The sequence below is a fragment of the Canis lupus genome, chromosome 5 (assembly GCF_048164855.1).
Source record: "Canis lupus baileyi chromosome 5, mCanLup2.hap1, whole genome shotgun sequence".
Classification (NCBI taxonomy): Eukaryota; Metazoa; Chordata; class Mammalia; order Carnivora; family Canidae; genus Canis; species Canis lupus.
This window is the reverse complement of record NC_132842.1, coordinates 8,956,774-8,982,497: the sequence shown is the minus strand read 5'-3', so window position 1 is coordinate 8,982,497 and position 25,724 is coordinate 8,956,774. Positions and strand designations below refer to the sequence as shown.

The 25,724-nt window shown below is 44.7% G+C and overlaps 1 protein-coding gene and 1 long non-coding RNA gene across 2 annotated transcripts in view; one reads left to right on the top strand and one right to left on the bottom strand.

The window, feature by feature from the left end:
* The first annotated feature begins 429 nt into the window (after window positions 1-429).
* Window positions 430-25,039, top strand: LOC140633198 (uncharacterized). The gene is made up of 4 exons (XR_012030827.1): window positions 430-532; window positions 11,034-11,127; window positions 24,226-24,287; window positions 24,629-25,039. It is a non-coding gene; the product is annotated as an uncharacterized lncRNA (long non-coding RNA).
* Window positions 8,382-25,724, bottom strand: part of PIP4K2A (phosphatidylinositol-5-phosphate 4-kinase type 2 alpha) — a 177,253-nt gene continuing 159,910 nt past the window's right edge. The window contains exons 7-10 of the mRNA XM_072825397.1: window positions 24,967-25,080; window positions 15,827-16,070; window positions 13,275-13,378; window positions 8,382-10,696 (exon numbers count right to left, since the gene is read on the bottom strand). Of these exons, the coding sequence (XP_072681498.1) occupies window positions 10,616-10,696; window positions 13,275-13,378; window positions 15,827-16,070; window positions 24,967-25,080 (543 nt within the window). The 3' untranslated portion in view covers window positions 8,382-10,615. The remainder of the gene's footprint in view (window positions 10,697-13,274; window positions 13,379-15,826; window positions 16,071-24,966; window positions 25,081-25,724) is intronic.

Sequence of the window (25,724 nt, the reverse complement as noted above, 5' to 3'; positions counted from 1 at the left end):
TGGACTTGATCCGTAGGAGATGGCTGGGGAGACTGGCAAAAGGACAGATGGTGAACATTTCCTATAATAATAGCGCCTAGGCGAAAACAAGGGTGGAATTATGGGTAAAGAATAACATAGAAACATGAAATGTTCTGAAGAAGTACAGAAAATGTAACTTAAAATAGTAAGAGAAGAGAGGAGGAGAGGAAAGAGACGGAGACCGTAAGGTTGCAGCGACCACGATGGGAGTCAGAGGAGGTCTAGTAAGAGAGTAAGAGTGCGCCTGCGCCCTGGGCCCTTGGTGCGTCAGGACGCGGGGTCAAGGGTCAGCAGTCAAGATGGCGGCCAGGACGTGCTGCCGGTTGCTGGGCCGGAGCCGCCTCAAGGGCGCCGAGTATCCCCGGCGAACGGGCATTTCCCGGTGTGGTGTTCGTCCATGACTGGGGGGGTGTGGGGGTGTGGGGGGGTGGGGAGTCAGGTCATGGAGACTGGCCAGGTGGATGATGTTAAAGACTACAAGAAAATTCCATCTGTAGGTCATCCCAATGAGGTGAGTGAAAACTTTGATACTGATTTGACAGCAGAGTAACTCTAGGGTGAAGTGGAGAAGTCACGGGAATGTGATCTACACAATTTTTTTTTTTTTTTTTTTTTAAGATTTTACTTATTTATTCATGAGAGACACAGAGAGAGAGAGAGAGAGAGAGAGGCAGAGATACAGGCAGAAGGTGAGACAGGCTCCATGCAGGGAGCCCGACGTAGGCCTCGATCCCGTGACTCCAGGATCACACCCTGGGCTGAAGGCGGCGCTAAACCGCTAAGCCACACGGGCTGCCCCACAATTTTTTTTTTTTTTTTTAAAGAAATAAGATTTCAGATATTTCAAGGGCAATGGCATTAATGTAAATGGGTTCTTTGCGGAGACAGCTGTGCAGGTGGAGAGATTAGAACACATGCGCCCATACGCACGTGCACACAGAGCCTTAGTTGGCGGAGGGTAGACAACTGTCCCTTTAAGGGAAGGAATTCTCAACTATGCCATCCTATTTATTTTTAAAATATTTATTATGTATTTATTTATTCCCGAGAGACACACAGAGGGAGGCAGAGACACAGGCAGAGGGAGAAGCAGGCTCCCTGTGGGGAGCTGGATGCAGGACTGGATCCCAGGACCCTGGGGTCATACCTTGAGCCAAAGGCAGACGCTCAACCACAGAGCCACCCACGTGCCCCCCCTTAAGGATGCCACTTTAGATGGCAGTGATGCTCCTGGCTGCTGCAGAGTGACTATAATCTTGAACAAAGAAACAAAAACTGGGGCATGCAGGTATCGAGGACCCCACACACACCATCACTAGAGTGACTTGTGCACTCTTGGCCTTAGGAACCTTTGGCTGTGTATCAAACACTGCTCCCTGGTAGTAGAGAATATACCTTCTCTTAAAGACCATGTGAACATTCCTGAAAAGGGATCATATATTAGGGCACAGAGAAATCACTAGCAGGTTTCATCAAAGTGAAATATTACTAATAGTTTCTGAACGCAATACAGTGAAGTTAGAAATGAAAAACAAAACTAAAAACAAAAGAACACTTCCACCTGGAAATTTTTTTAAATTTCTATTAAACGACTCTTGGGTTATAAGGGAAATATACACAAAAATTACACACTTTCTGAAAAGTGATAATGAAAGGCTATAAATCAAGAATATACATATATAACTTTTATATAGTTACATATTTAAAATGTCTCTATGTAAGAAGCAGTGATCATTAAAAACTTTGTAGCCCTAGACACCTCTGTCAAATAATATTAAAAATTGAAAATAAATGAATTAGATCCCTAATTTAAAAATCTAGAAGAAAGAACAATAAAGCCAAAAGAAAATACACAAAGATAGCAGAGGTAAATGCAGAAATTAAGGAGATTGGAAACAGAAAAATAGTAGATGAAATCCATTAATCAAAATTCTGTTTCTCGGAAAAGATGTTAAAAATAGACCACCAGCTAATTTGATCAAAAAGGAGATGTGATGGCAGAAGCAGAGTTGGAGAGAGAAATTTGAAAATACTACACTCTTGGCTTTAAAAATGAGAGAAGGAGCCACAAGCCCATAATATAGGCAAACTGTAGATGCCAGAGAAGGCAAGAGAATGGATTTTCCCCTAGGGCATCCGGAAGGAATACAGCCCTTCTCTTGGGTATATACTAGGAGTGTAATTGTTGAACCGGTGAGATATTGCCAGACTGTGTTCATACCATTTTACATTTCCACCCCAACTGAGCTTCCAGTTCCTCCATATCTTCTCCAATATTTGCTATCTTCTGCCTTTTTGATGATAGCTAGCCTAGGGGACATCATGTGCTTTATGGCTTTCATTTGCATTTTCCCTAATCACTGAAGATGTTGAGCATCTTTCCATGTACTTATTAACCATTTGTGTATCTTCCTTGGAGAAACACCTATTCAAATTCGCTCCTCATTCTAAAATTTGTCTCTTATTATCGAGTTGTAACAGTTCTTTATGAATTCTGGATAGAAGTCTTGTTCCTTTGTTTGGAACATCTTTTCCTGATTGTTCATTGTCCTTGACTCTGTGGTTATTCATGCATTAGGCAAAGCAGGCACCTCTCCTGCTTCATGGACTGACTTTGTACAGACGAGCCTAGTCATTCAGCCCAGTTAGAGATTGTGGGGACCTCCATCAAGTCTTTCCCTCCTCAGGGAGAGGCAGGTGGCTGTCATTTTTGTCTCCTGCTCTTTGCAGGGGTGTCGGGGGTGAGGGGTGCTATGGTACGCATCAGTTCAAACCACCATCTCTGTTCTCCCCCAGGCAACCAGACTGTGCCAACCAGTCAAGAGATTCAAAATGGGTTAGACTGTTGCTGGCTCTTTGGGCGGCCCTGGAGAAATTGGGGTGGTGGCCATAAAAATAAACTCTTTTCCTCCCTAGGGGCAGCTGACAACTGACAGGGATTTTCCATCCACTCACTCTGTACCGGGCAGGGGGAGGGTGGACGGCATCTACCAGCCCGAGCTGCTGTGTCTGTTTTTCCCCAGGCAGCTAACGGTGACAGAGCTGTCAGAGCTCCAAGACTGGCAAGATAAAAGCCAGTGTTCTGGGGAGACCTCTTGGAAAAGGGGGTGCTGGATGTATAAACCAGCCTCTTCCTTTCTTCAGGGACGCTCTTCCTGTTCGTGTGGTGCTCAGCTGGGTGCAGGGACTCCAGGTGTCCTGAACCTCCTTGCTGACTTTAGTGAGTCCGGTTTTGTGTTCTCTCAGGTGCAGGAGCCTTTCAGTTCGTTTCTGGATTTCTCATGAAGAGACTGAAGTGTTGCTGAATTGCTGTGTTTGTTGGGGGAAGGAGGGTCCAGGGCTTCCAACTCCACTATCTTGCTGACATCAGCCTCATTTCAGCTTGAAGGACTTCGTTTGTTTATGTAGGGAGGAGGGTCTGCCAGTGACAAATTTTCTGTTTTTGTTTATCTGGAAATAGGATAAGAGAAAATACGAGAAGTTCACTTCTTCCCAAGATCCAGTTTTCTTGAATGAAAGTTCCTCAGATTGCTTGCTGCAAGGTTTTGGCTAATATCCAGAGTTCTGAAAAAAATGATGACAACAATTGTTGCTAGTGTTCTGATTACTTTCATGGAGAAGTGGATTTGAAGAGGGTTTTGTTCCACCATTCGCTTTCCCCGTGTTACTGAAAAAGATCTATAAGATATGTATGAGTCAGGGTTCTGCCAGAAAAACACAACCAGCAAAAGCTATATATTAAGTGATTTATTGCAAGGCATTGGTTTATGTGATTGTGAGGGCTTAGTAGGTTAAGTTGAAAAAACACAGGGCAGGCTGTTGGGAAGGGTGGGCTGGAACTCTCAGGCATGAAGCTGAGCTGCTGTCCACAGGTAGAATTTCTTCTTCTGGAAAACCCCAGTCCTGCTCGTAAGGCCTTACTGAATCAGGCCCACCCAGATCATCTACATGAATCTTTCTTAGTCAACATAAAGTGATCATAGACTTGAATTGCATCTACAAACTAGCTTCCCAGCAACACCAAGACTAGTGTTTGACTGAATATTTCCATGGGGTCTCTGGGGAAACCAAGCCAACCATGCCTGTCTAAATCCCATGTAGTTCCAAGTTACAGTGTCAGTTTGACTTCATATGCATTAAAAGGGAGCAAATTAGGGACCTGCGATATTTTGGGAAACTTAATGAGTGATGTGATATAGTGCAAAGAACACTTACTGCAGTGTAAAGAGCACCTAGACCAGCTGGCTGAAGACTTGGCCCTGTGACTTAACTTACCTCCGAGAATTGATCAACCTGTCTGAGCCTTGGGCTTCTCAACTGTGAAAGGAGAATAGTAAAAATGAAACCATGTATATGAGATTTAAGTGAAACAGATGTGGAGGAAAATGCTTTAGAAACTGTAAAAGCACAACACAGACCGCTAAGTTTTTTTTGGACAAATTTTGTCAAAATTAAATTTTATCACCCTGATGTCTAACATCATCTAGAGAGAGCACCAGTCCATCCATGGCACATATATCCCACTCCTCCCTACATGGGAACAATGGATATGTTTCCAGTCAGCAAACCCCAAATGTCCCTTAGTCTGTTTGGTCCACTAGAGCTGTGATCAATACATACAGTTTATTTGTATATTTTAGTATTTTTGCTGCTGCTTATTTTTGGCAAAAAGAGGCAGTGCTGTATTTATGACATTTTGTTTAATTAAAAGCTAAATTCCTAAGCCATGTAGGAAAATACTAAAAGAAACAAATGTAGGCTTCATAGTTAAACATTCACTGTTTGGTTTTGGGAGCCTTGTGCTTCACAGTATGAAGATCATCTGCTTTGCACGCCCTGTAGTGTGTCTGCATTCATTGCAATCACACAGTCTATTCATTCTGTGACTATTTACTTATTTTTAGAAACTTAGAAAAAGCTGTTAATTTTCAGTAAATCAACCTTACAATCTGGACAGAATGTAGGAGTGGAGTAGGGTAGAAGGACGAGCTCTATTCTCAGAATTTGAATGGAAAACTCCCTCGTTTTGCCTGGTCAAACTTTGGTTTGGAGATGTGTAAGCACAGACAAAGCAGAAAGAAGTTCCCTTCTGGAATTTTGGGGGAAAATATCGGATGCCATCTAAGGCACAGAATCCACAGGCTAATGAGCTCTTCACCCCTAGACTACCAGGAAGCTTGTAGGGGGAGAAACATTAGGTAAACACAGTCCCACCAAATTATTCTATTTTAGTATTATCATCTTTGGTAAAATAGCACATATTAGATGCCACAGAATCCTTAACTAATACTCTTTGAGGCCAAAAAAAGTTTTTAAAGTCTATATGAGTATATTAAAATTGTTAAAATGTCACATGTTGAAGAACTCAGTCATCTGTTTTTATAGGACTTTAACAAAGTGACCGAATGACTGAAAGTTGTGCCCCTTCTGTAAATGGATTTCTTAGATAGTCAACTTCACTGGTGACTGTGATGGTAATGTAAGATGACCATAGTGATTCACTCAAAAACAAACTCACAAGGCACTAATAACTTCAGTAAAAACTGAGGGCAGTGAAGAAGTTGCAACAACTTTAGTAAAAGAATGAAAGAAATCTCAACAACTCTAGGTAAAGAGGAAGATCTCTGTGGATAATAGAGCAATTGTAGCTGAAGTCCGTGGTTTTGCAGAAACCACTTCGTGGTACCAAAATGAGGCTCTATTTCAGGGGTCAGCAAGTTTTCTCTGAAAAGGGCTAGAGTAAATGTTTTAGGCTTTCTGGTCTCAGTCACAACTACTCTTTTGGCCACTGTGGCTTGAAAGCAGCAGTAGAAAATATGCAAATGGGTGTAGCTGTTTCAGTAAAACTTTATTTACAAAAATCACATGGGAGGCTGGATTTGGCCCTCAGGCTGTGGTTGCCGACTGCTGCTCTAATCAGTAGGAAGCTACCTTGTTTGTATGTTTTAAGTATAGAAAAGGGAGGTGAGGAGAGGCAGAGACAGAGAAAGAAGCATATTACAAAAAGTATTTAAACCAGTGATTCATTTAGGCGGAGGGAGTAGCCACTTAAGACAGTGTTTTCCAAACCAGCCATTCATCAGAAGTGAGACCCTTTGATTTAAAAAGTCAATTGACAGAAAAAGCTGTTGGACTAAGAGAAAATGATAGCAATGGAATAATACAGATTAAAAATCTCATAAAATGGACTGTGTAGAACATTTGTTATAAAATCCAGGAGGCTTCATGCCAGCTCTCAAAACACAGCTGAAGGGCTTAGGGAGAGAGGAGCGCTCACGAAGGAAGGGTGGTGGTGAGGTCTTGGGAGTCCCCAGAGGGTCCGAGGTCGTGGTTCAAGCCTTCAACCTTCAATCCTGAGCTGCCACAGGGGGCCAGCCCTGGCTTTGCTGCGAACTGTCACGTGACCTGAGACGAATCACTTACCTTCTGGGGGCCAGACTTTCCTTATCTGTGACACCTCTTTCAGCGAGAAGTGTGGGATTCTTGTCACACTGGATTCTGAGAAATCCTAACCTCTTGTCCCTTCTTTTAAGAAGTTAAACTAAACACAAGTGTTTAAGAGTGAGAGAAAATTACAGACTATGGCATTTAACTGCCCTTTGGCAGGATTTTCACTGAATCACAAAAACAGGACTAAACCTTCTGAAGGGCATTCAGTTCGGATGAAGAGGTACCCCTCTGTACTCTTTAGGGGCTTCTTTTTATCAAAGAACTTTCAATAATCGCTCTAAGTAACTTATCAACTCTACTTTTCCAGAGATGCTTCCCTGGTCTTTGGGGCCACTTTGCCAGGAGTGCCCCCTTGATATGCCAGCCGTGTAAAGAAAGCAGTTCAGTCAGTGTGTGATCAGGGGCCTGAGTGAATGCTGCTGTGCAAGTCACTCCTGTGGATGGGGATCCAATTTGCATGGCCTGCAGTGTGTTTCTGCCTTTTAGGGAGAATCACTTTGATATTTTTAACATAGCAGCTCCAGATAATGTGGCTGGAGCTGAATAAAATGCTGTTTGAGAAGATGAGGAAGGAAGAGAAGGGGAGTGTTATTTTGAGGACTGGAAGAAGGCTTTTATGTACAGTATAGACCATGACTGCTGACTTTGTACTAATTAAACAGTCCGTGTACATGGTGGCTGGGGCTTGCAGAGTCCACTGATTTTTAAGAACTCCTAGGTTTAATTCCATGTTCCATCTCTTGGCATGGCCTTCTGTTCACTGTACCACTGCATTATATCCATTTTATACATTACTACTTCATTATCCACAACTTAGTCTCTTTGCATTCAACCCGTAATCACTTATTTCTGAAAGCGTTGAATCAAGGATTAATGCTTCACATCAGCCTTTGTCCTTCTATGAATTAGCAATAACCATTTTTCTGGGACCAATGTGAATTCAGTCTAGGAAATTAAATCACTGCTGTGTGCGCAATGAAACAGAGCTCACGGGAATAGTGGGACTAAGGGGCACAGCACCCAAACACCTTTCATCACTGATACAGTTTAAAAAAAAAGGAGGAACCTAATAAAAGCTGTAGTACAGTTTTAAGTGTTGCTAGGTGGTCACGAAATATAGAAATACCACAATCAATGTGGCAGGTTATCTTGAAAAGGACCCGAAGGGTGCCTGGGCTGGCAGGCCTTGGAAGGACTGCATCTCTGGGACTGCCGAAAAGTAGAGGAAGGAGCGACGGGAAGTCAGATGGAAAGTTCTAGCTCGGGTTACAGACTGGTGTGACTGCCCACAAGGGCAGCAGTGGAGGAGCCAGTGCTGTTTGAGGCGGTGTGTGTCTTATGTATTCCTGTGCAACGCAGTTCAGCTAGGTGCAGTTTTCTGTGTTCATCTACTGTTCCTGATGGACCGAGGTGTACAGAAGTAAACAGGGAAAGTACATTATGCTCAGATCATTCCCTCTTACATCAATTGCATTAGAACAGCTATGCATTTTCAAAACAAGTGCTCTAGCCAAACTGACCATGTTTGCTAACCTGGCACCAAGGACAGTAGAATGCACTAAGAAAGCCTTCCATCCATCAGTGGTAGTCCAATAAAGTTTCAAGAGATGCTGACACAGAACTGTGGTTGGTAAAAATTAAAAATAAAACAATATACTTCACAGGGTAGTCACTGGAGAGATTTCTTTTCTCTGCCTGTCCGTCTTGCAGCAAGTCCATTTTGGTGTGGAAGTTTCTATTCTTTACTAATCAAAGAATTCACAGGTTGAAGGCAAAGCTCCTGAGAATGAAAAGATTCAATTTCACCTTGCCTTCTTCAAGGAGCAGCTAAAGGTAGTCTTAGTACCGAGTACTTAAAATTTATTTGCCACAGAGAAACACAATCGAGAGAGAGGAATGAAGGATCCACCTTGTGAGTCATCAAAGTGCTTTATTTTGTAAAGCCTGGCTCATGACTGGAGTGTATTGTTAGCACTAGGAGATACAAGGCAAACTTCCTTACTCTGTCCAAATAGTTTATCGACAGAACTGAATGACAGAGACTGTTACAGATAAAAATAAAGCATTTTGTAAACTTCTAAAAGCATACAGAGACTGGCCACAAAGTAGTTACTCAAATAATGTATGTGTACCTTATCTTTACTTCAGGGTCTCACTTTTGTAGTCTTGAGTCAAAGAAACCACAGTTGAACTTCAGCACTGAAACTGACTTGATGCCAGAATGAATGGTGTGTGTGTGTGTGTGTGTGTGTGTGTGTGTGTGGGCAAATCACAGTCTTAACTAATTTTAAATGCATAAAATACAGATTTGGACAACCACGTCACAGTGGCAGTAACATCATCTACTATGGCTAACAAACCTGGGTGGTCAGTAACTCGTGGTAGAATGGTGTTGCCGCTGGCTTCCAGAGATCCTGATTTGCTATCACCTCATGTTTTCCGAAGTAAACCAACGCAACAGTGGGCATTATCGCAGTCTTGATAAGCCCTGAAGTAAAGTTCTTGGAAGAGGCAGTACGGCAGGGGGTATTTGTTGAGTTATAAGTAATCACTGAAGGGTAGTTTTTTTTTTTTTTCTTTTCTGAAACTGCCTACAAAAATCATCTCATGTTTTAAACAAAGAATTTCAAAGGCACAGCTTTAGCACAGTGTATAAGTTGATAACCTACTCTAAGCAAGTCTAATATTTTAGCTTGACGCCTTTCAGAAAATGCCAGAAAGTTGGTAAATACATGATCGATGTTGGAAATTTATAAACTGATTAAAAACACAATCAGCACAGTTTAGGGCAATGAGCTTACATAACCAGATTTGGGTTAAACATGTTTTTAAAAAATCATCAGGTTGATAAATGTACATCTGGAAGAAACAAAACAACCCTTTTCCTTTTATTGTAGAAGGCTGCCTACCATGTACTTTGAATAAAACATTCACCCAAAAACAGGACTGCAGGATACATTTCAAAATATGACAAACATTATTTCACCTACACTGTAAAATGACTTTACATGTAAACTTCAAAAATCACATGCTGTACATTAAATTTTTAGATTCAAAAATATCCCTGTTTTCCTAATAATGTAAACAGTAAAATTGAGGGTTTCAGTTCAAGGGATAATTCATAACAAAATACCACTGTTTAACCAATGGTGAAACAGAAACATCTTAGAATTCAGATTTGCCATCGTTAACAAAGAGAATTCAGAGTTCTAATGCTTCGCTCACCTTCCCACAGTAGGAGATGTAGATAACATTGCCCAAAACTATGCACTTTTCAGGTAAGCTTTATTTTTATTTTGTAGCATTAATTCCTATATTGCAACATAAGAGTGTAACAGTGAAGAAGCTCCAGGCAAGAAAAGAGAATTAAGCAGTTTTCCTGGACATACTTACTGAGGTGAGAATGTACAGACAAGAGTCACTAGGGGCATCAGCTTCTTGCTGGAGGAGGGGCATTCGTCCCCGGACGCTGGGGTCCCAACACTGTGATGCGGACAGAACCCCGAACCGGGGCATGCTGGAGATGCCAGCACTCCTCTGTGTGCAGTGCCGGGGGCTCGGGGTACAACTATTAAGGAGTGTCCGCGTGCGGGGTAGAAATGTAACATTCGCAGTAAGTCTTTTTCTTTTAATCACCATCATTATTATCATCATTATTATTATCTTCATTATTATTATGAATACTATCACATCTTTCGACTCCAGAAAATAAACTGATCCACAGTTTATTGCGTGACGCCAACATGGTTGGTCTGACATGCATTTCCTTCACCCCCTCCCCCCGCATGTGCTCATCCATCCGTCCATCCATCCACAGCAGGAATCAGAGGCTTGTTGCCCAAACGCACTCTGACTGAAGCTGATCGGCTTTCATTAATTAATTTTTAAGACACACGCATACACGCGTGCGCACGCACGCAGACACACACACGTGCGCGGCACACACACACGTGTCAGAAATAGCTAGAACGATGCTGGGAAATATCAGGTAGCTGTTAAAGCGAGTAGCCTCCAAATCAGTCATCTTGGCCTGAAGATGTAAACGAGGAGGTGTGCTTCACTGAGTTTGGTCTTCATGTTTCCTACACCGAAGCCACCTCTCTCTCCTTCCCGGGCTCATGTCCGTCCAAGGCCATGTGGGAGGTTACGTCAAGATGTGGCCAATAAAGTCCAAAAAGCGCTTTGAATACTGTTCTGGGTTCACGGTCGAGATCTCTGCACCAGCCTAGGCAGATGTCAAGGAGGAGAATATCGATACAATTACTACTTAGTATCTGTAGCAATTTCCAATCGCAGCTAAATACAAAGCTGATCATTTTTCAATCTCTGCCTCTGTTTTTAAAGCATAAAATATTTTGGACGTGTCTGAATAATCAAGGTTCTCAGGAATCTCTGTGAAGATGAGGCGAAGACTCAGAGTAATGACAGATGCTGTGATCACACTGTGACTGCAGCGACTTAAAAAAAAGTGACCTAGCCATGTTTGGGATTTTCCTATCGCACAGTGGACTCTGTGCGGCCTACGTTCAGAAGCCATGCCAAACAACATTTCTGTTTTTCAGGAGAGCACATTGGAGATACCTTAATAGCAACATTTGGCCAAAGGAAAATCCCAGTGACAATGACATAGGATGGTGTTTCTTCTTCAGGATCCAGGCAAGTGGTTGAGTGCTCTAGAGAGGGGTGAGGGCAGCGGCAGTAGGGCCCGTGTCAGCTGGCACAACGGCCAGGTGAGAGACACATCAGGCTGCTGACGGCACCTCCCCCAGAGGGCCAGGGGCCGGCTTCACTCAGCATGGGCACAGGGGTGCCACTGTTCCCCTGCACAGAGACCTGCTTGGAGCAAGGAGGGGGTGCTCAGTGGGGGATTTCCTATTACGAGAGGCAGCACTGGCGACCAGACTCAAGGTATATAGTTACTGCCGGTTTCCTGAGCTGCCAAGGCCAAGACCAGTTTTACTAAGTCACCAGGTGTTATTTTTAGACCCAGACTCACCGGGGAACCTGTGATTTCCAAGCTTGGCCGGGGCCCCTGGGATCTCCACGGAGGAGCCCAGGCCTTGAAGGCAGAGAAGAGGTGCCAGTGGCAGCTCAACACAACATCCTTTGCTAAGCGGAATGTGTGGCTCCTGCAGAAAGCCCAGTTTTAGGCCATGTGGCATGTGTTGGAGCTGAGCTGGTGTCTGACGGTGGAGACGAATGAGGAGCCATGCTCCGGCCAACGTGTAGCTGCACGTGGTGTGTGGCATTTTGGGGCACTTAGGGAAGGGACAGCACAGAGTGTCTCCCCCCAGTTGGCTTGTTGGCCTCACACATTCTCTGCAAACCCTATTGGCAAGGTGGCGGGTCCCCTTCACCAGCTAGGGCCCACAAGCTCCAAAGTGTTTTCTCAAGGTTACACGACCAGGAGAGCTAATGTAAGGATCATGGGGATTTGGACCCAGTTCTGTCCTTCCTGTATACCCACGGTTCTTAATCAGAGGGGAGCATCAGAAGTACTACAGAGCCTTTTAGAGAACCATTCCCACCTACCACCCCCCAACTCCTGCCTCTGGAACTGGACTCGGATCAGGGAAAGGGGATGTGCATCGGGCATGCACACATTTTAACAAATGCTACTCTGAAGGTTGCGACGCCAGCGGCTGGGTGAGAGCTAGCGGTGCCCTCCTCTCTTACTCATACAGGATTTCCAACACTTGTGGGTTGCCTGAGGTGTTAGTCCCTGCTTTGCACACAGTAGGAATACCATAAATAGTGGCTACTGATGTAACTGTGTCTTTGGAAAATTGAATATGGTTTTAGGCTGGTTCCTTCCCTTGCTGGGAGGACAGCATTCATGTTTGATTTTAAAAATACAGAAAAGGGATCTCGAATAGAGGTTGGGGTTCCAGTGTGTCTTGCTTGGTTGTACACACTACTGAAGAGGCATCTCTCCTTCCAGTGTGAACAAGGCAAGGTCCAAGTTCATCTCTATGGGATGGGGTCTCTGGCTTTTTTAGCAACACCTGGAAAGCCAAAACAAGTCTCTACGATACAAGCATAATGGATATTCACAACTGGTGAAGTTCAGCCAGGCAGGTGGGATCTGCTGGTAGGGGAGGGGGATGGGACTAGCATGGAATGGGGGGCTGGGCTTGGTTCTGGGGAGCAGTCCCATTTCTACCACCTTCGAGACCTGGGCTTTCTCCCTCAGTTTTTTTCAACTGATAAACAGGGATACACTAGCACCCTTCACAGGCTTGTCATGGGCAATTCAACAAGTCAACATGTGCCTAGAATAGTGATAATTCAGAACAAGCACAATAAAGGTGAAGAATTCATGTTATTAAACTTAGATCTTGCACCCAAAAGATTTCTATAATAGAAAAAATACAATTCACTGCACAAAAATATAATACTGCATATTCGGGAAGTGTCTGAAGCATAGGATTGCGCTTCAGTTCTGAACATGTCAGTTTTGAGAATTCATGTTAAAACACTTAGCTGTCTTTGCTTTTATCTTTGAAGCATTTTCCCAACAGAAACGAATTTGTACAATATTCTAGAGACGCATGTGTCTGTCAGTGTCCCCAGTGTGTCGAAAGACGACTAGCTGCTGAGTTTAAGCGACTTGCTCAAAGTTTAGGGAGGGCTACATTAGCTGTTGGCATTTGCACACTCCAAACTCGACCCCCCAAGCGAACAAGATCCACTGAGGGCCTCTGGACAGCTTGGTGGCAAGAAGACAACCAGAGCTGGTCCCCGCACCACAGACAGCATCAGGGGCCCAGGAGCAGAGAAGGAAACAGAGTGGAGATACTTACGCCATGCTTAACGGTTTTTGCCGCGTGGGCTGCTTTCTTTTTTGCATCATAATGAGTCAAAATGTCAATAATGGCCATAAAGTACACCTCTTTCCTGGGAGAGTCTGTAAAGGGATGAGAGCAGTGAATGTGGGACAAATGCCACCCCCTGGAGAAGCGTGCCCTGGAGGGTGCAGGGTTCAGGACAGGGATTGGAAGAGTCTGAAAACAAAGGCCCTGTACACTGAAGTTCAAACACATTCTAAGGAAAAAAACAACAACAACAACACATTTTTTATGCCCTCTTCTGTGTTTATGGGATGAGGAGAGAAGCAAAATGGGTGAGGGGGGTTGGGGAATACAAGGCTTCCAGTTACAGAATGAGTAAGTCACAGGAGGAAAAAGGCATAGCATAAGGAATGTAGGCAGGGATGTGGCAACAATGCTGTGGACAGATGGTAGCCACACTTGTGGTGAGCACAGCATCACATATAAACTTGTCTAGTCAGTATGTTCTACACCTGAAACTAATGTAACTGCGTCAGCTAGCCTCGAATAAAAAAAAAGTGATTAAAAATAAAATAGTAATTTGCGAAAAAAAGTCCACATAACTCCTGCGTATCCCTGTTAAATAGCTTAATTCTCTGTTCTGAATTCTCTATTTAAAAGGCAAAAAAAAAAAAAAAAAAAAGTATAACCCCAGAATACTACCAGTAAAGGTCCAAGGGCAAGATTCTTTTCATTTTTTTGTTAATGTGCATTTTCCTTAATGATTATGTATTGCTTTGGTGTAAAGAAAAATGCTATTCTTAAAATACAAGAAGTAGGGGTAATTATGGTCCTTCATCCCTTTCTCCCATTACAGTTTCATTGTGCTTTGCAGATACTGCGTTCTTTACAAACTGAAGGTATGTGGCCACCTTGCATCAAGCAAGTCTGTCAGCACCATTTTTCCAACAGCGTTTGCTCACTTTGTGTCTCTCACATTCTGGCAATGTTTTCAACTTTTTCATTATTATATTTTTATGGTGATCTGTGATCAGTGATTACAACTCACTGAAAGTTCAGATGGTGGGCAGCCCGCGTGGCTCAGCGGTTTAGCGCCGCCTTCAGCCCAGGGTGTGATCCTGGAGCCCCCGGATCGAGTCCCACATCGGGCTCCCTGCATGGAGTCTGCTTCTCTCTGCCTGTCTCTGCCTCTCTCTCTCTGTGTGTCTCTCATGAATAAATAAATAAAATCTTAAAAAAAAAAAAAGTTCAGATGGTTAGTAAATTTCAGCAATAAAGTATTTTTAAAATAAGATATGTGTATTTTTTTTAATTGTTTAAGACAATACTATTGCACACTTAATAGACTATATAGTATAGTGTACACATAAATTTTTTATGTACTGGGAAACCAAAAAATTCATTCCACTTTACTGTGATAGTCCAGAAGTGAACCCACAGTATCTTTGAGGCATGCTTGTACATATGACCCTTCATAATTCTCATTGAGTCTAGCATCAGAACTGGACAAAGGCATGTGTCATCTATAAGATCGGTCTTCTATGTACTTCCAAAAATATAATGCTGCTTTAATTATAAACAATAAGAAAAGTACATTAGACTATAAATTTCTGTGTTGAAAACTTTGGTGAGCAAAATAAAAAACACAACTCAAACTCACTTGGATGATATGGTACATGAGATTTTTTTTAAACAATGATGACCTACCATTTTTATTACTCCAAAACCAAAAGGCCTGAATTTATCATCTCTCTAAATTATTTTGGTTTTCTCATGTATAAGTAGTTAAGGATGTAGAAGGCAATCCTCCTTGAAATAGTTATACAGATTTTGAGGATTAAGATTAGCTCACTCTAAAGAGAGCCACAGACCCTTTAATGCAGGTGGGGCAGGGGGTGCAGCTCAGCAGAAGACACAACAGCAAATCAGACATTCTCATCCCACTCCCTGGGCCAGCTGCGCCGCTCCTGAAAAAGGAAAGGGCTGGTAGTGATGAAACACCCACCCTTGCAGGGTATCCGAGTGAGGTTCAGAGGGGCCACATACTAGAGCCACAAAAGAGATGGCTAAGAAAAATTTTTTTAACATTTCTTCTGGGTGGCTTAGTGGTTGAATGCCTGCCTTTGGCTCAGGTTGTGACCGGGGAGGTCCTGGGACTGAGTCCCGCACTGGGCTCCCTGCAGGGAGCCTGCTTCTCCCTCTGCGTATGTCTCTGTCTCTCTCTGTCATGAATAAATAAATAAAATCTTTTTAAAAGTTTTTCTTCTATATGTTATCTACATTTACGTAAGTGTGTGCACATGTGTGTTGTATATATAAAATAGTTTGTGGCTTTGCTCTATTCCCTCAATATCACCAAATTCAAGGACCTTATGACATTATGTTCCAAAACCAGAGATTACAGTTACTTTTAATACACTCTTGCCCCTGAATCAATTATTGAGGCTCTGGAGAATAATCTCGGAGGGCAGCACACTTTGAACTGGGATTACAATTACTGGCAGTAAACTGCAAAAAATCAAACCATTTCACAGATAAAAAGAGTTGATGATAACTGTGCTTACTTTCATGGCATTTAATTCCATAAACGTCAATGTTCGGATCAAACTCCCCAGGAGCCAAGGGCGGGGAGCTGTTCAGCGTGTTCCCGGGACTGTCTGGAGGGGTCCCGACGGGGTGGGTGCCATCGCTCTCACCCTCCTCTTCCCCGTCATTCTCTTCACACTCCACCTCTTCCTGTTCGGCTCTCTCCACATCGTGGATTCCCACCAGTAGGCTGTAGTCCATGAGCTTTAACTGGGCAAGAAACTGGGGATGGGAGGCAACAGGGTCAGTTAGGCCTTAACACCCCAGATTTGAAGAGGACAAGCTCAGGGAAATGCATGGGGCACACTGCGAGTGAAGGCAGCAGAGACGAGGCTCTCTCAGTCCCGGGCTGCTCTCTGGCCAAACATGTAGCCCCCCACTTCAGGCTGGCCGTGTACTAGTATTATTTTCCCTGAAACGCAAAGCTGGACGCTGAGAGGCATGCATTGATCACATAGAGCTTGGATTACACCAGAGAGCAGAGAGCATGACTGGCAAGAAGGAGGGAGGAGAGCTGTTCTCCCAACAATTAAGACTGGCTGATGGGGAAAACCAAGGACCTCCCAAGTAGCTTCCAGCAGAGTCTCTTGTGAAAGCACTTTGAAATTCAGCACACTGGGCCGAGAGGAGATTATTATGCTGTCCATCACAAGTAAGTAAAAGCCCAAATGTCCCAATCAACCAGCAAATGCCTGTGTCAACGCTCTGGTGAATAACGCAGTCCTGTCCTGCTCCGGTTTCCTGAGGATGGAAGCGGGAGGACCAGAGACTCTGAAGGTGGTTTGCTTCCCATGAAGCAGCCGGGGCCCAGGATTCCCCCTTCTCCTTCCCCGGCTCCACCTCGGTGAGACCCAGCTCTTCGGGTTAGCCTACTCCTGCCGGCCGGGTTCTGCTTGGATTCTCAGGTCAGGACTCTTCCTAGAGATACCCAGACACCTGATCTGAAGCAATCGCTCATTTCAATTTATTGATCGATAAATTTATCGATCAGTTAAAGCGTGGCTGGTGTTACGGAGGACACCACGTGGCAGGCCATCTGCTGGCTAAAGCTAAAGCACTCCCTGCTCCCCAGCGGCTGGCTCGGCTCGGCGAGGACTGCTCTGACCCTGGGCTCGTGGCCCAGGAAGACGTGTGACCCCGACTCTTGGAAGATTGGTGCCACCCTCGCTCAGGGATGCGGGGCAGCTGGTGGGCCTTGGGTGACTCGGGCTGAATTGAGGAAATGGCAAGCATATGAAACCATAGGTCTTGAAGTTCTGGCTGAAAATGAAGACCTGTGGAGTCATTATTTTCTCCAGAGCCTATTAGGAAGCAGCTAGGTTTCCGAGCTGAGAGAGTCGGGCTCCCTTAAAGACAAGGAGAGGACCTGCCCCTGCTCAGGTCCTCACTAGCCCAGGCCTCCTCTTGCCTGCTCTCCTCCTCCTCAGCCCCCATTTCCTTGTCTGCCCACCATCAGTCCCCCGGGGCCCAGACTGACTCCTCATTTAAGCTCAGCGGGAAAAAAAATCACGCAAACCTTTGTTTAGATATGTAAGCAAGGTAGGAGAAAGCTCAAACTTAGAAATTGATGCATGCAAACCCTTTCACAAAAAAGAGTGCTGAATGGCCAACAGGCACACAGAGATGCTCAACATCACCCATTGTCAGAGAAGGGCCGATCAAAACCACAATGAGATGTCACCCACACCTGTCAGGATGGCTAGTATCATGAAGACAAGATAACAAGTGTTTGTGAGGATGTGGAGAAGAGAGAACCTCCTGCGCCGTCGGTGGGAATGCAAACTGGGGCAGCCCCTGTAGAGAATAGTATGGAGGGTTCTCAAGGAATTAAAAATACAGCTGCCCTATGATCCATCCGGCAATCTCAGTCCTGGTATCTAGCCAGAGGAAACAAAATCATCATCTTGAAGAGACCTTTATATTCCCCTGTTCACTGCAGCATGATTCATCATAGCCAAGGCAGGGAAACAAGCTAAGTGTCTGTCAATGGATCAAGAAAATGTGTACACACACACACAAACACACACACACACACACACAGTGGAATGTTAAGCCTTAAAAAAGAAATGCTGTCATTTTGACAACATGGATGAACCTGGAGGGTGTTATGCTAAGTGAAATAAGCCAGACAGGGAAAGATATATACTGTGTGATCTCACGTGTGTGTGTGATTTGAACTCAGTGGCTGCCAAGGGCTGAGGGGGGTGGGAGAAATAGGGAGAGTTGGTAAAAGGGTACAAGCCTATAGCTATCAGATGAAGGACCTAATACATAACATGGTGACTATAGTTGGTAACGCTGTATTGGATAATTGAAACTTGCTAAGAGAGTAGAACTGAAATGTTCTCACCAGAAGAAAAACAAAAAAGGTAAATATGTGAGGTGATGGTTGTGTTCATAACTTGAGGGGGAAATCCTTTCACAATGGATACATCCATCAGATCATCACTGTGTATACACTGAATATCTTATAATAATATGCTGGTCAACTATACCTCAGTCAAGCTGGGCAAAGAAATAAAGATGTTCCTTATTCTAGTTAAAAAAAAAAGAAAAAAGCCAATAACAAAACAGAGCACTGATTCTCATGCCTTCAATCAATTTTCTGAGCCCCAGAGACAGAGGAAGCTGTTCCTCCTCCCATGGGCTCTCCCAAACTCCTCTTTTAAAGTAATCACAGAACAACTTTCCACTTCCACCTCCCTTAGCCTGTGGCCGTAGACTGCTCATCCTCCCATACCCCCCTGGCACTGCTGGGTGTCAGTCAGGGTGCATATGGCCAGGAACTCATCTGTGTGGGCAACCTTCCCCCTCTTGAGGGAGTGACAATACCGTGAAGTACTTGAATCTTTTACCAACACAGAGCCAGCCACCCGGCCATGTAGCTGGGTCTTGGGTACCTGGTGGGCTCCACATGAGCCCATGGATTTGGGGAGCACGGTGCACCCTGCTGTACGGAGACAGCTGGCCTGGCCCGACAGGCATCCCGATCCCGCACAGGCAGCCAGCAGGCTGAGGAAGATTAAAAGAGCTTGCCCAAGGAATCAAAGCTAAGAAGTAGTGAATTCCGGAGCCTAGGTTCAAAGCTCTTGGTCTTTATACTGCATTACTCTGCTTCTGGAAACTGCATTAAGGCAGCTTTTCCCAAGTCCTGCTCTTTGCAACGCTGGTAGGGAAAAAATGAGTCAATCAAATCCAATGGTTTCTGAGGAGGAGGGCCTCCCAGTTACTAGGACTGCGGGTCTCTGCGAGGGTATCCGCCACCAGCGTGCCAACAACAGACTTCATCACAAAGCCTGCTTTCTTCCCCCTTCAGAACGCCCCGGGGGCCTAGTGATTCGGAAACACCGCATCAGAAACACCCAGTCATAGCCTCTCACCCCCAGCAGGTATGACGAGTGGCCTTGGGTCCCGGGAGGCTGTGCCTGGGGCCGAGCTCGGCCTGTAGCTCCCGAGAACAGGGCCAGTACCTCCTTTGTTTCCTGCATTGCCCCTGCCCTCCCCCCACTGCACAGTGCCTGCCCCGACCCCTCTTTCTAGAATCCATCTGGCCTGCCCCCTTTGCCCATCCTGGACACCCTCTAGAGGTCTGGGCTCAGCTGCAGACACTGGTTCCCAGGTGGCAACATCTCCCCGCAGAGGCCCCGTGTGTGTGTGTGTGTGTGTGTGTGTGTGTGTGTGTTGTGGCTATAAGGCGGGTGGGGGCTTGGCCAGGCCAGGTCCTGTTCTGCTTCATGGGTGGCAGGGCAAAGACCCCCTACTCTCCATCCCTGCTTTTCCCAGGGAAGTGGTAACGATCGATGCTATGCCTACTGCCCCCCAGTCCCCTGCGAAGGGAAGAGCTTTTCAAAATGCAAGTGTGATCTTGCCCTGCCCCCACTTAAGGCCTTTCGATGGTCTCCCACGTCTTGCAGGCAGAAGCAAACTCGAACATGGCCCAGTGGGCCAGGACAGTTCGGCCTGTTACTCCTTGGGCTGTCCTGACCCTGTTCCAGGCCACCTTCTGGCCCTCTCACCCTCTCACCCGCACCCAGTTGCCTCCCACTCAGATCCTCCAGATCTCAGCTGCGGAGACACCTGCTTACGGAAGCCTTTCCGGATTCCTGCCTTGGCCACATCCCCAAAGCGCGGGCACGGATGGATGGACCAGCACACTTTTCCCTACTGATGCTCGGCTTAGGTGCACTTTTATCTCGTGAGATTATCTGAGTAGACGTGTCTTCCCCGAGCATGGCAGCCCATGAGGGCAGGGACTCGGGCTGTTTCTGCCCTCGCTGCATTCCTGACTGCCAGGAAGTGATGGTAGGTCTTGCCGTGCACTGAACAAGTGAATGAGGACCCTAATTTCCCTAACGCCTTTCTCGAAGAGATAAGCATCCCAGCCAAGTAACAACATAGAACAAAGCAATAAGGAAACCCTTAGTTTGAGACCAAAGGCAGAGGCAGCAGCTCCTAGAAGCAAAAGGAGACCTTTACCCTGCGTCTCTGCAGAACGGACTATCTCTGTGACATGTAAGTCTACTGTTCGACCTTCACATGGCTGGCTTTTTTTTTTTTTTTCCTTTTTTTAAAAATTTTTATTTATTTATGATAGTCACACAGAGAGAGAGGCAGAGACATAGGCAGAGGGAGAAGCAGGCTCCATGCACCAGGAGCCCGATGTGGGATTCGATCCCGGGTCTCCAGGATCACGCCCTGGGCCAAAGGCAGGTGCTAAACCGCTGCGCCACCCAGGGATCCCCACATGGCTGGCTTTCAAACATGCCTTCAAGTGTGTGCTTTACTATAAAAGTGAGGGGCTGCCCGCCATGAACCTGCAAAGGTCAGCCGGGCCAGGATGACAGCCGGGGATGGACTGCCTTACTCGGTGGGGGGTCTGCGGGCCTGAGTGGCCCCTCTTGCGTCGGTGCTGCTCACAATGCTAGGCCCTTTCTCGGCCGCAGCTCTGCAGTCACACCGGGCTCCTTGCCCAGTAAGGAGGCTCTGTACCCAAAACACCAAATGAAACCATCGGTGACTGGTAGAGTGCATCCCTGGCTAAGAAGCTGTTCTGACCCACCCAAGGTCCCGGAACCCAACTGCAGCCCCCAGTGGCTATGACATTGTAAGTTTTCAGATCTATGACACTGAGGGGGAGATGCAAGACCAAGGACAGCACAGTGGTTAAGAGCATGGGTTTGCTGGTAAGGGTGACCCTGTGAGTTCCTTAAGTAAAGTACCAGATAATCTTTAAAATCAAAAGAGAATGGGTTTGGGAATCAGATAGGAGATTAAATCTTCTTTCTCTCACTTCTTAGCTCTGTGCCTTCACAATGAGTTTACCTCAGTTATCGAACCTATAAAATGGGATAATACCGCTGAGCTCACAGTGGGGTGGACAGAGGAGAGAGAGAGAAAATCCAGCTTTGGCAATGAAGACAGCGCCTCGCAGGTGACAATGGAGGCTGTTTTGTAATTGCCCGTGTTGTTATTACAGTGGAAGGCCTTTCTCATCAAACCCCCACTTTGAACACGTCGACATGTTCAAGTCAGGTAGGCCCATAGGAGAAATGGAAAAGGCCCGTAGATTCACCAGCTCTTATCTTCACAAACTTAATTTTAATTCTCTTCTGAAGTGGAATGGAATGAAATGTGGCAATAAACCCAAGATTCTTGTTAGAGAAAATTCCTGCTGGGTATCACAAAACTACTGTGGCCTGGAAGATTCCACATGGAGGGGAGGGGCGAGGAGGGAGGGGAGGAGGGAGAGGAGGGGGAAGGAGGGGCTCCACTGCTGGGGTTTGCCTGCAGCTGACTTTGAGGAACTTAATACATATTTGCTCCGTTTTCTGTTCATCCTTTTAAGCTTCTGGCTCCAATTTATTGATTTTTTTTTTTAAGTACGTAAGATTTCAAAGCATGACCATTTTTAAATCTTTAAAATCCTTAGACCCTTCTTTGCCTTTCCTCCTTTCCAGCTTCTTAATAATTATTTGCCAGACCTTTGGTCGGCTTCTTTTTCCCTCAAAACATCCCACCTAATCTGATTCCTTCATAATTAATTCCTCTTTATGCCAAATCTTTGAGCTCGAATCTTCTCTGAGACCTCTAATGAGCCCCGCCACGAGCCCTTCTAGAGAACTATGTGGTAAGAGCACTATTAATAAACTCCTTCTCAACATTTAAACTCACTTTATTTGCTAACTTTATTAACACATTGCTTCGACTGAATTAACACATCTGCAATGCAGAATTCAAACTCCAGCCAGCCCTATTTAACAGCTATTTTGTGTCACTTGTTAAAAGTTTTAATAATCCTCCTCTGGAGCGTTTATTGGGAAACAAAGTCTCAACTGTGTTCTCGCAGACATTTTCGGTTTGTGTTTTATATCAGAGCAGTTTGGAAATGTGGCCTCTGCCAGCCTCAAATCCCAGCCTGGACTTAGTAGCTGTGTGTGTCTGAGCAACCTGCATAGAGTCTCCGGGCTCAGTGTTCTCATCCATAGAGGGGGTGACGGCCCGCATCCTCAGGAGTTGTTACAAGGGAAGAGAGAATGACTGCACAGGAGGAGTTCGGGCTCTACTCGTGGCTCGGTCAATGTCAGTGGCCCACCTTCTCCTTCCCGCACACCCAGTAACACGACAGTTGAGATGCCCTGCAGTAAGGGTGCTCCCAGGCACCCCTGGGCTCCCAGCCTGAGCCCATGAGAGGAGATCATGCCGCCTCTCCACCATCCACTGTCATTGGTCGGAGCCGGCCACACGCAGGCCAGGCCAAAGTGATTTTCACTCTCCACAGAGCACTGTCTTTTGGAGAAACGGGTTCACCAATACGTAGTTATGTGCAAAGCTTTCTGAACTGAAATATTTTCAGGGTATATGAACAGAGCAGGATTTCAGTTGCAGGAAAAAAAAAAGCAGCTAGATTCTCATGACAGTTATTTTCTTTTTTTGCTATAAAAACAGATTACCTCTTGGGCTGTAATAGACTCCTCTTTTATCTTAAGCATCAAGTAAAAAACAGAGTTGTCCCTGCCCCCATCCCCCACCCCAAACCAAAAAACTATTCTCAAACTAACAGGCCAGTCAGCTGAATTAGAAAGCAGAGTGTTAATGAAAAAACAAAACTAGATTAAATTCTAGTCTCATTTATCAAGATCAGATGTCAAGCTACTTCACCATAATTACCTGCTTAAAAATTTAATGATGCTTCTGCATGAATTTCAAAACTAAAGATATTTTTATCAGCCATTGAGATTTTTTTTTTAATGAAAGAATGCTTTATGCCCTGCTTCCATTTCAACAAAACAGCTAAGTGCGAGAGCCCTGCATGGGATTAAACTATCCAAATCCTCTAATCAAGGACATTATTAGAGACAACAAAAGGGCTGAGAGGATCCTCATGTAATTCAACTGTAAATGTGTACTGCTTCAGTTACATTATGTCTGGAGTCTAAATATCCCAGTGATACATAGCCAACAGAAGAAAGGATGGAAACAAAAACAAAATAAAATAAAATAAAAAATAATTTTTTTTTTGGCAGAGAGCACATAACCCTAAAGGATATTTACCATAATTGCTCAAATGGTCTTATTCTAGGATCAAAGATTTGCTGATTGATGAATAAAAAACCGAAAGTGAGGACGTCTACCTAGAGTACTTATCACTTAGATCAAGTTGACACTGAAGTATGGGAAATGTTTAACTAATGTTTAACCAATAAAGACTGTAATAGTAACCACTGGCAACAGTGGAAAAATAACCATTTATTAATGAAAGACTGGAGAAAAAAATTGTAAACGATAAAAGCAAACACTTTCTTCAACTTCCCTTTGTAAGCAGACGCTTGAATCCTTCACAAAGAAACAATATTTAGGTTCTAACTGAAGTATATACACCAAGGAGGTTAAAAAAATAAGTAAACATTTTTTATGAAAATAGTTCATGACCTAAAAAACAATTACGAACTCACTCGATCAGCCTGGGTGTCTTACAATGGAAGGGATGTCAGAACTCTATAAAGGGAATTGTAAACCTGCTCTGCCCTATTGGGGGATACAGTCGAACGCAAGACACTCATTCTCTGGTTGAGCCATTTTAGTTGCTTTTGTTTAATGACATCAAGAAGTAAACTGTCCACTAGGGCCTCTCTCTGAGTAGAGAGTTGTACTGGTGTGTGTATGGGTGGGGGACGGCAGAGGGGGGGACGACTGTATTTCAAAGTAAAAAAATAAAAATTAAAAAAAAGTATACCACATTCACACGTGCATATGACTGAAAGTAACAGCTCAGAAAAACTTTGTTTAGTAACTGTCTACATTAGGATTTCCTTTGCATAGTCATGTAAACCTAACAAATCTCAAGAAAATCTTTTTTTCCTTGAATTAATTTTTAAAGGACTCTTTATAAATGTCCGACAAGAGAACTGTGATGCCTTTAAAATCAACAAAAGGATAGGGGTAAGTATATTTTAATTCTTAAACAAAATAACACTCCCCAAAACCCCCCCCACAAACACCCTCCCTCATGAGAGACGAAAAGCCCATTTTCACACAATATTTTACGTGTCACAGTCACCTCCTGTGATGCCGGGGTCACGAGCTGCCTTTGTGCTGTTCCCATGAGGGGGAAGGTTTGGTGGGCCTAATGACACTACTTTCACAGAGGCTGGTGGAAATGTGAAAGCACCAGGTGACCGGGGCGGTCTTTACTCACAGCGAGATGTGGTTTAGATGAAGAAAACCCCACATTCAAATAGTTACTCAACATTTGTTTTTTGAAATGTTTTGCTGTGTGACAGGTACCCTCCCTCCGGCTGCGGCAGTGAGAGCAGGCTGCCACCACACAGGCTCCTCTCTGACCAAGAACGTGGGAACCTGAGGGTGGGGACGCCTGGCAGGCGACGGCAGGCGCCTTCCTTGGTCCATCATCTAAAGGAAGGAGCTGCTGAACCAGCACACTTCTTTCCTGAACCAGATCATCTAGAAGGATGCACCTGTTTCGATCTGATGTTCATCATGTACAGTATGTATTTTTTGCCTCGGTTGCAGATTTAAGCAGATGGTTGAAGAAGCTTCTAAAGACCAAGAGTGGAGACATTTCTACGATGGGACTGCCCTTTACCTTGACTTTTCTTACCTCAACATCTTTCTTCAGTTTTTCCAGGAACACCTTTTTGTTGTTGTCATCAATATAAATCTTTTGACCCTCATTAATGAAATCATTATCCTTTAAAGTCGGTAGTTCTTTGGCCTGAAACAAAGGACAAAGAGTATGAAAGGAGTTTGAATGAAATCTAAGAAATATATGCCTTCCAACCCAGGAGGTTAGGCACCCACCCCGGGAGATGGAGTCGGCCTGGCTCAGGGCAGGCCTCTTACCCAAGGCGACAAAATGCGAGGTGGCTTGGCCACCGCGAGGGGGCACCAGTGAGCTACGACCACTGGACGCAATCTCCCTAGGAGTGGAGGGTCACGCGTTGTCCATATTATGAAGTTTGGTAACAGATTTCACGGCAGAAACCTGACTGCTTTCTTAGATTCACTCTCTTACAAGAAGTCTTCTAAGTATAGAATTTGTATTCTTGGACTTCTTTGTCAGGAACCTCCAATTTTCTTACTGGTACAACCCAACTCCACACCCGCGACACTTTTTGGATAGCCTTTGCTGGGCTCATGTTACAAATAACAGGTTATCTTGTCTCAGGAAAGCACCACCCATAATCGTATCTAATTTCTCAGCCAAGAAGAATATGCGGCCAGAGGTTGGCCATCTGCTCCTTCTAGAAGGTCACCACCCCATCAAGGAGAAAGTTCTGGTGGCATTTGGACAATGCCAAAGGAAAATGTCTTGAGACATATTAAGATAAGAAGTTCTGTCTTTTACAAATAAACAAG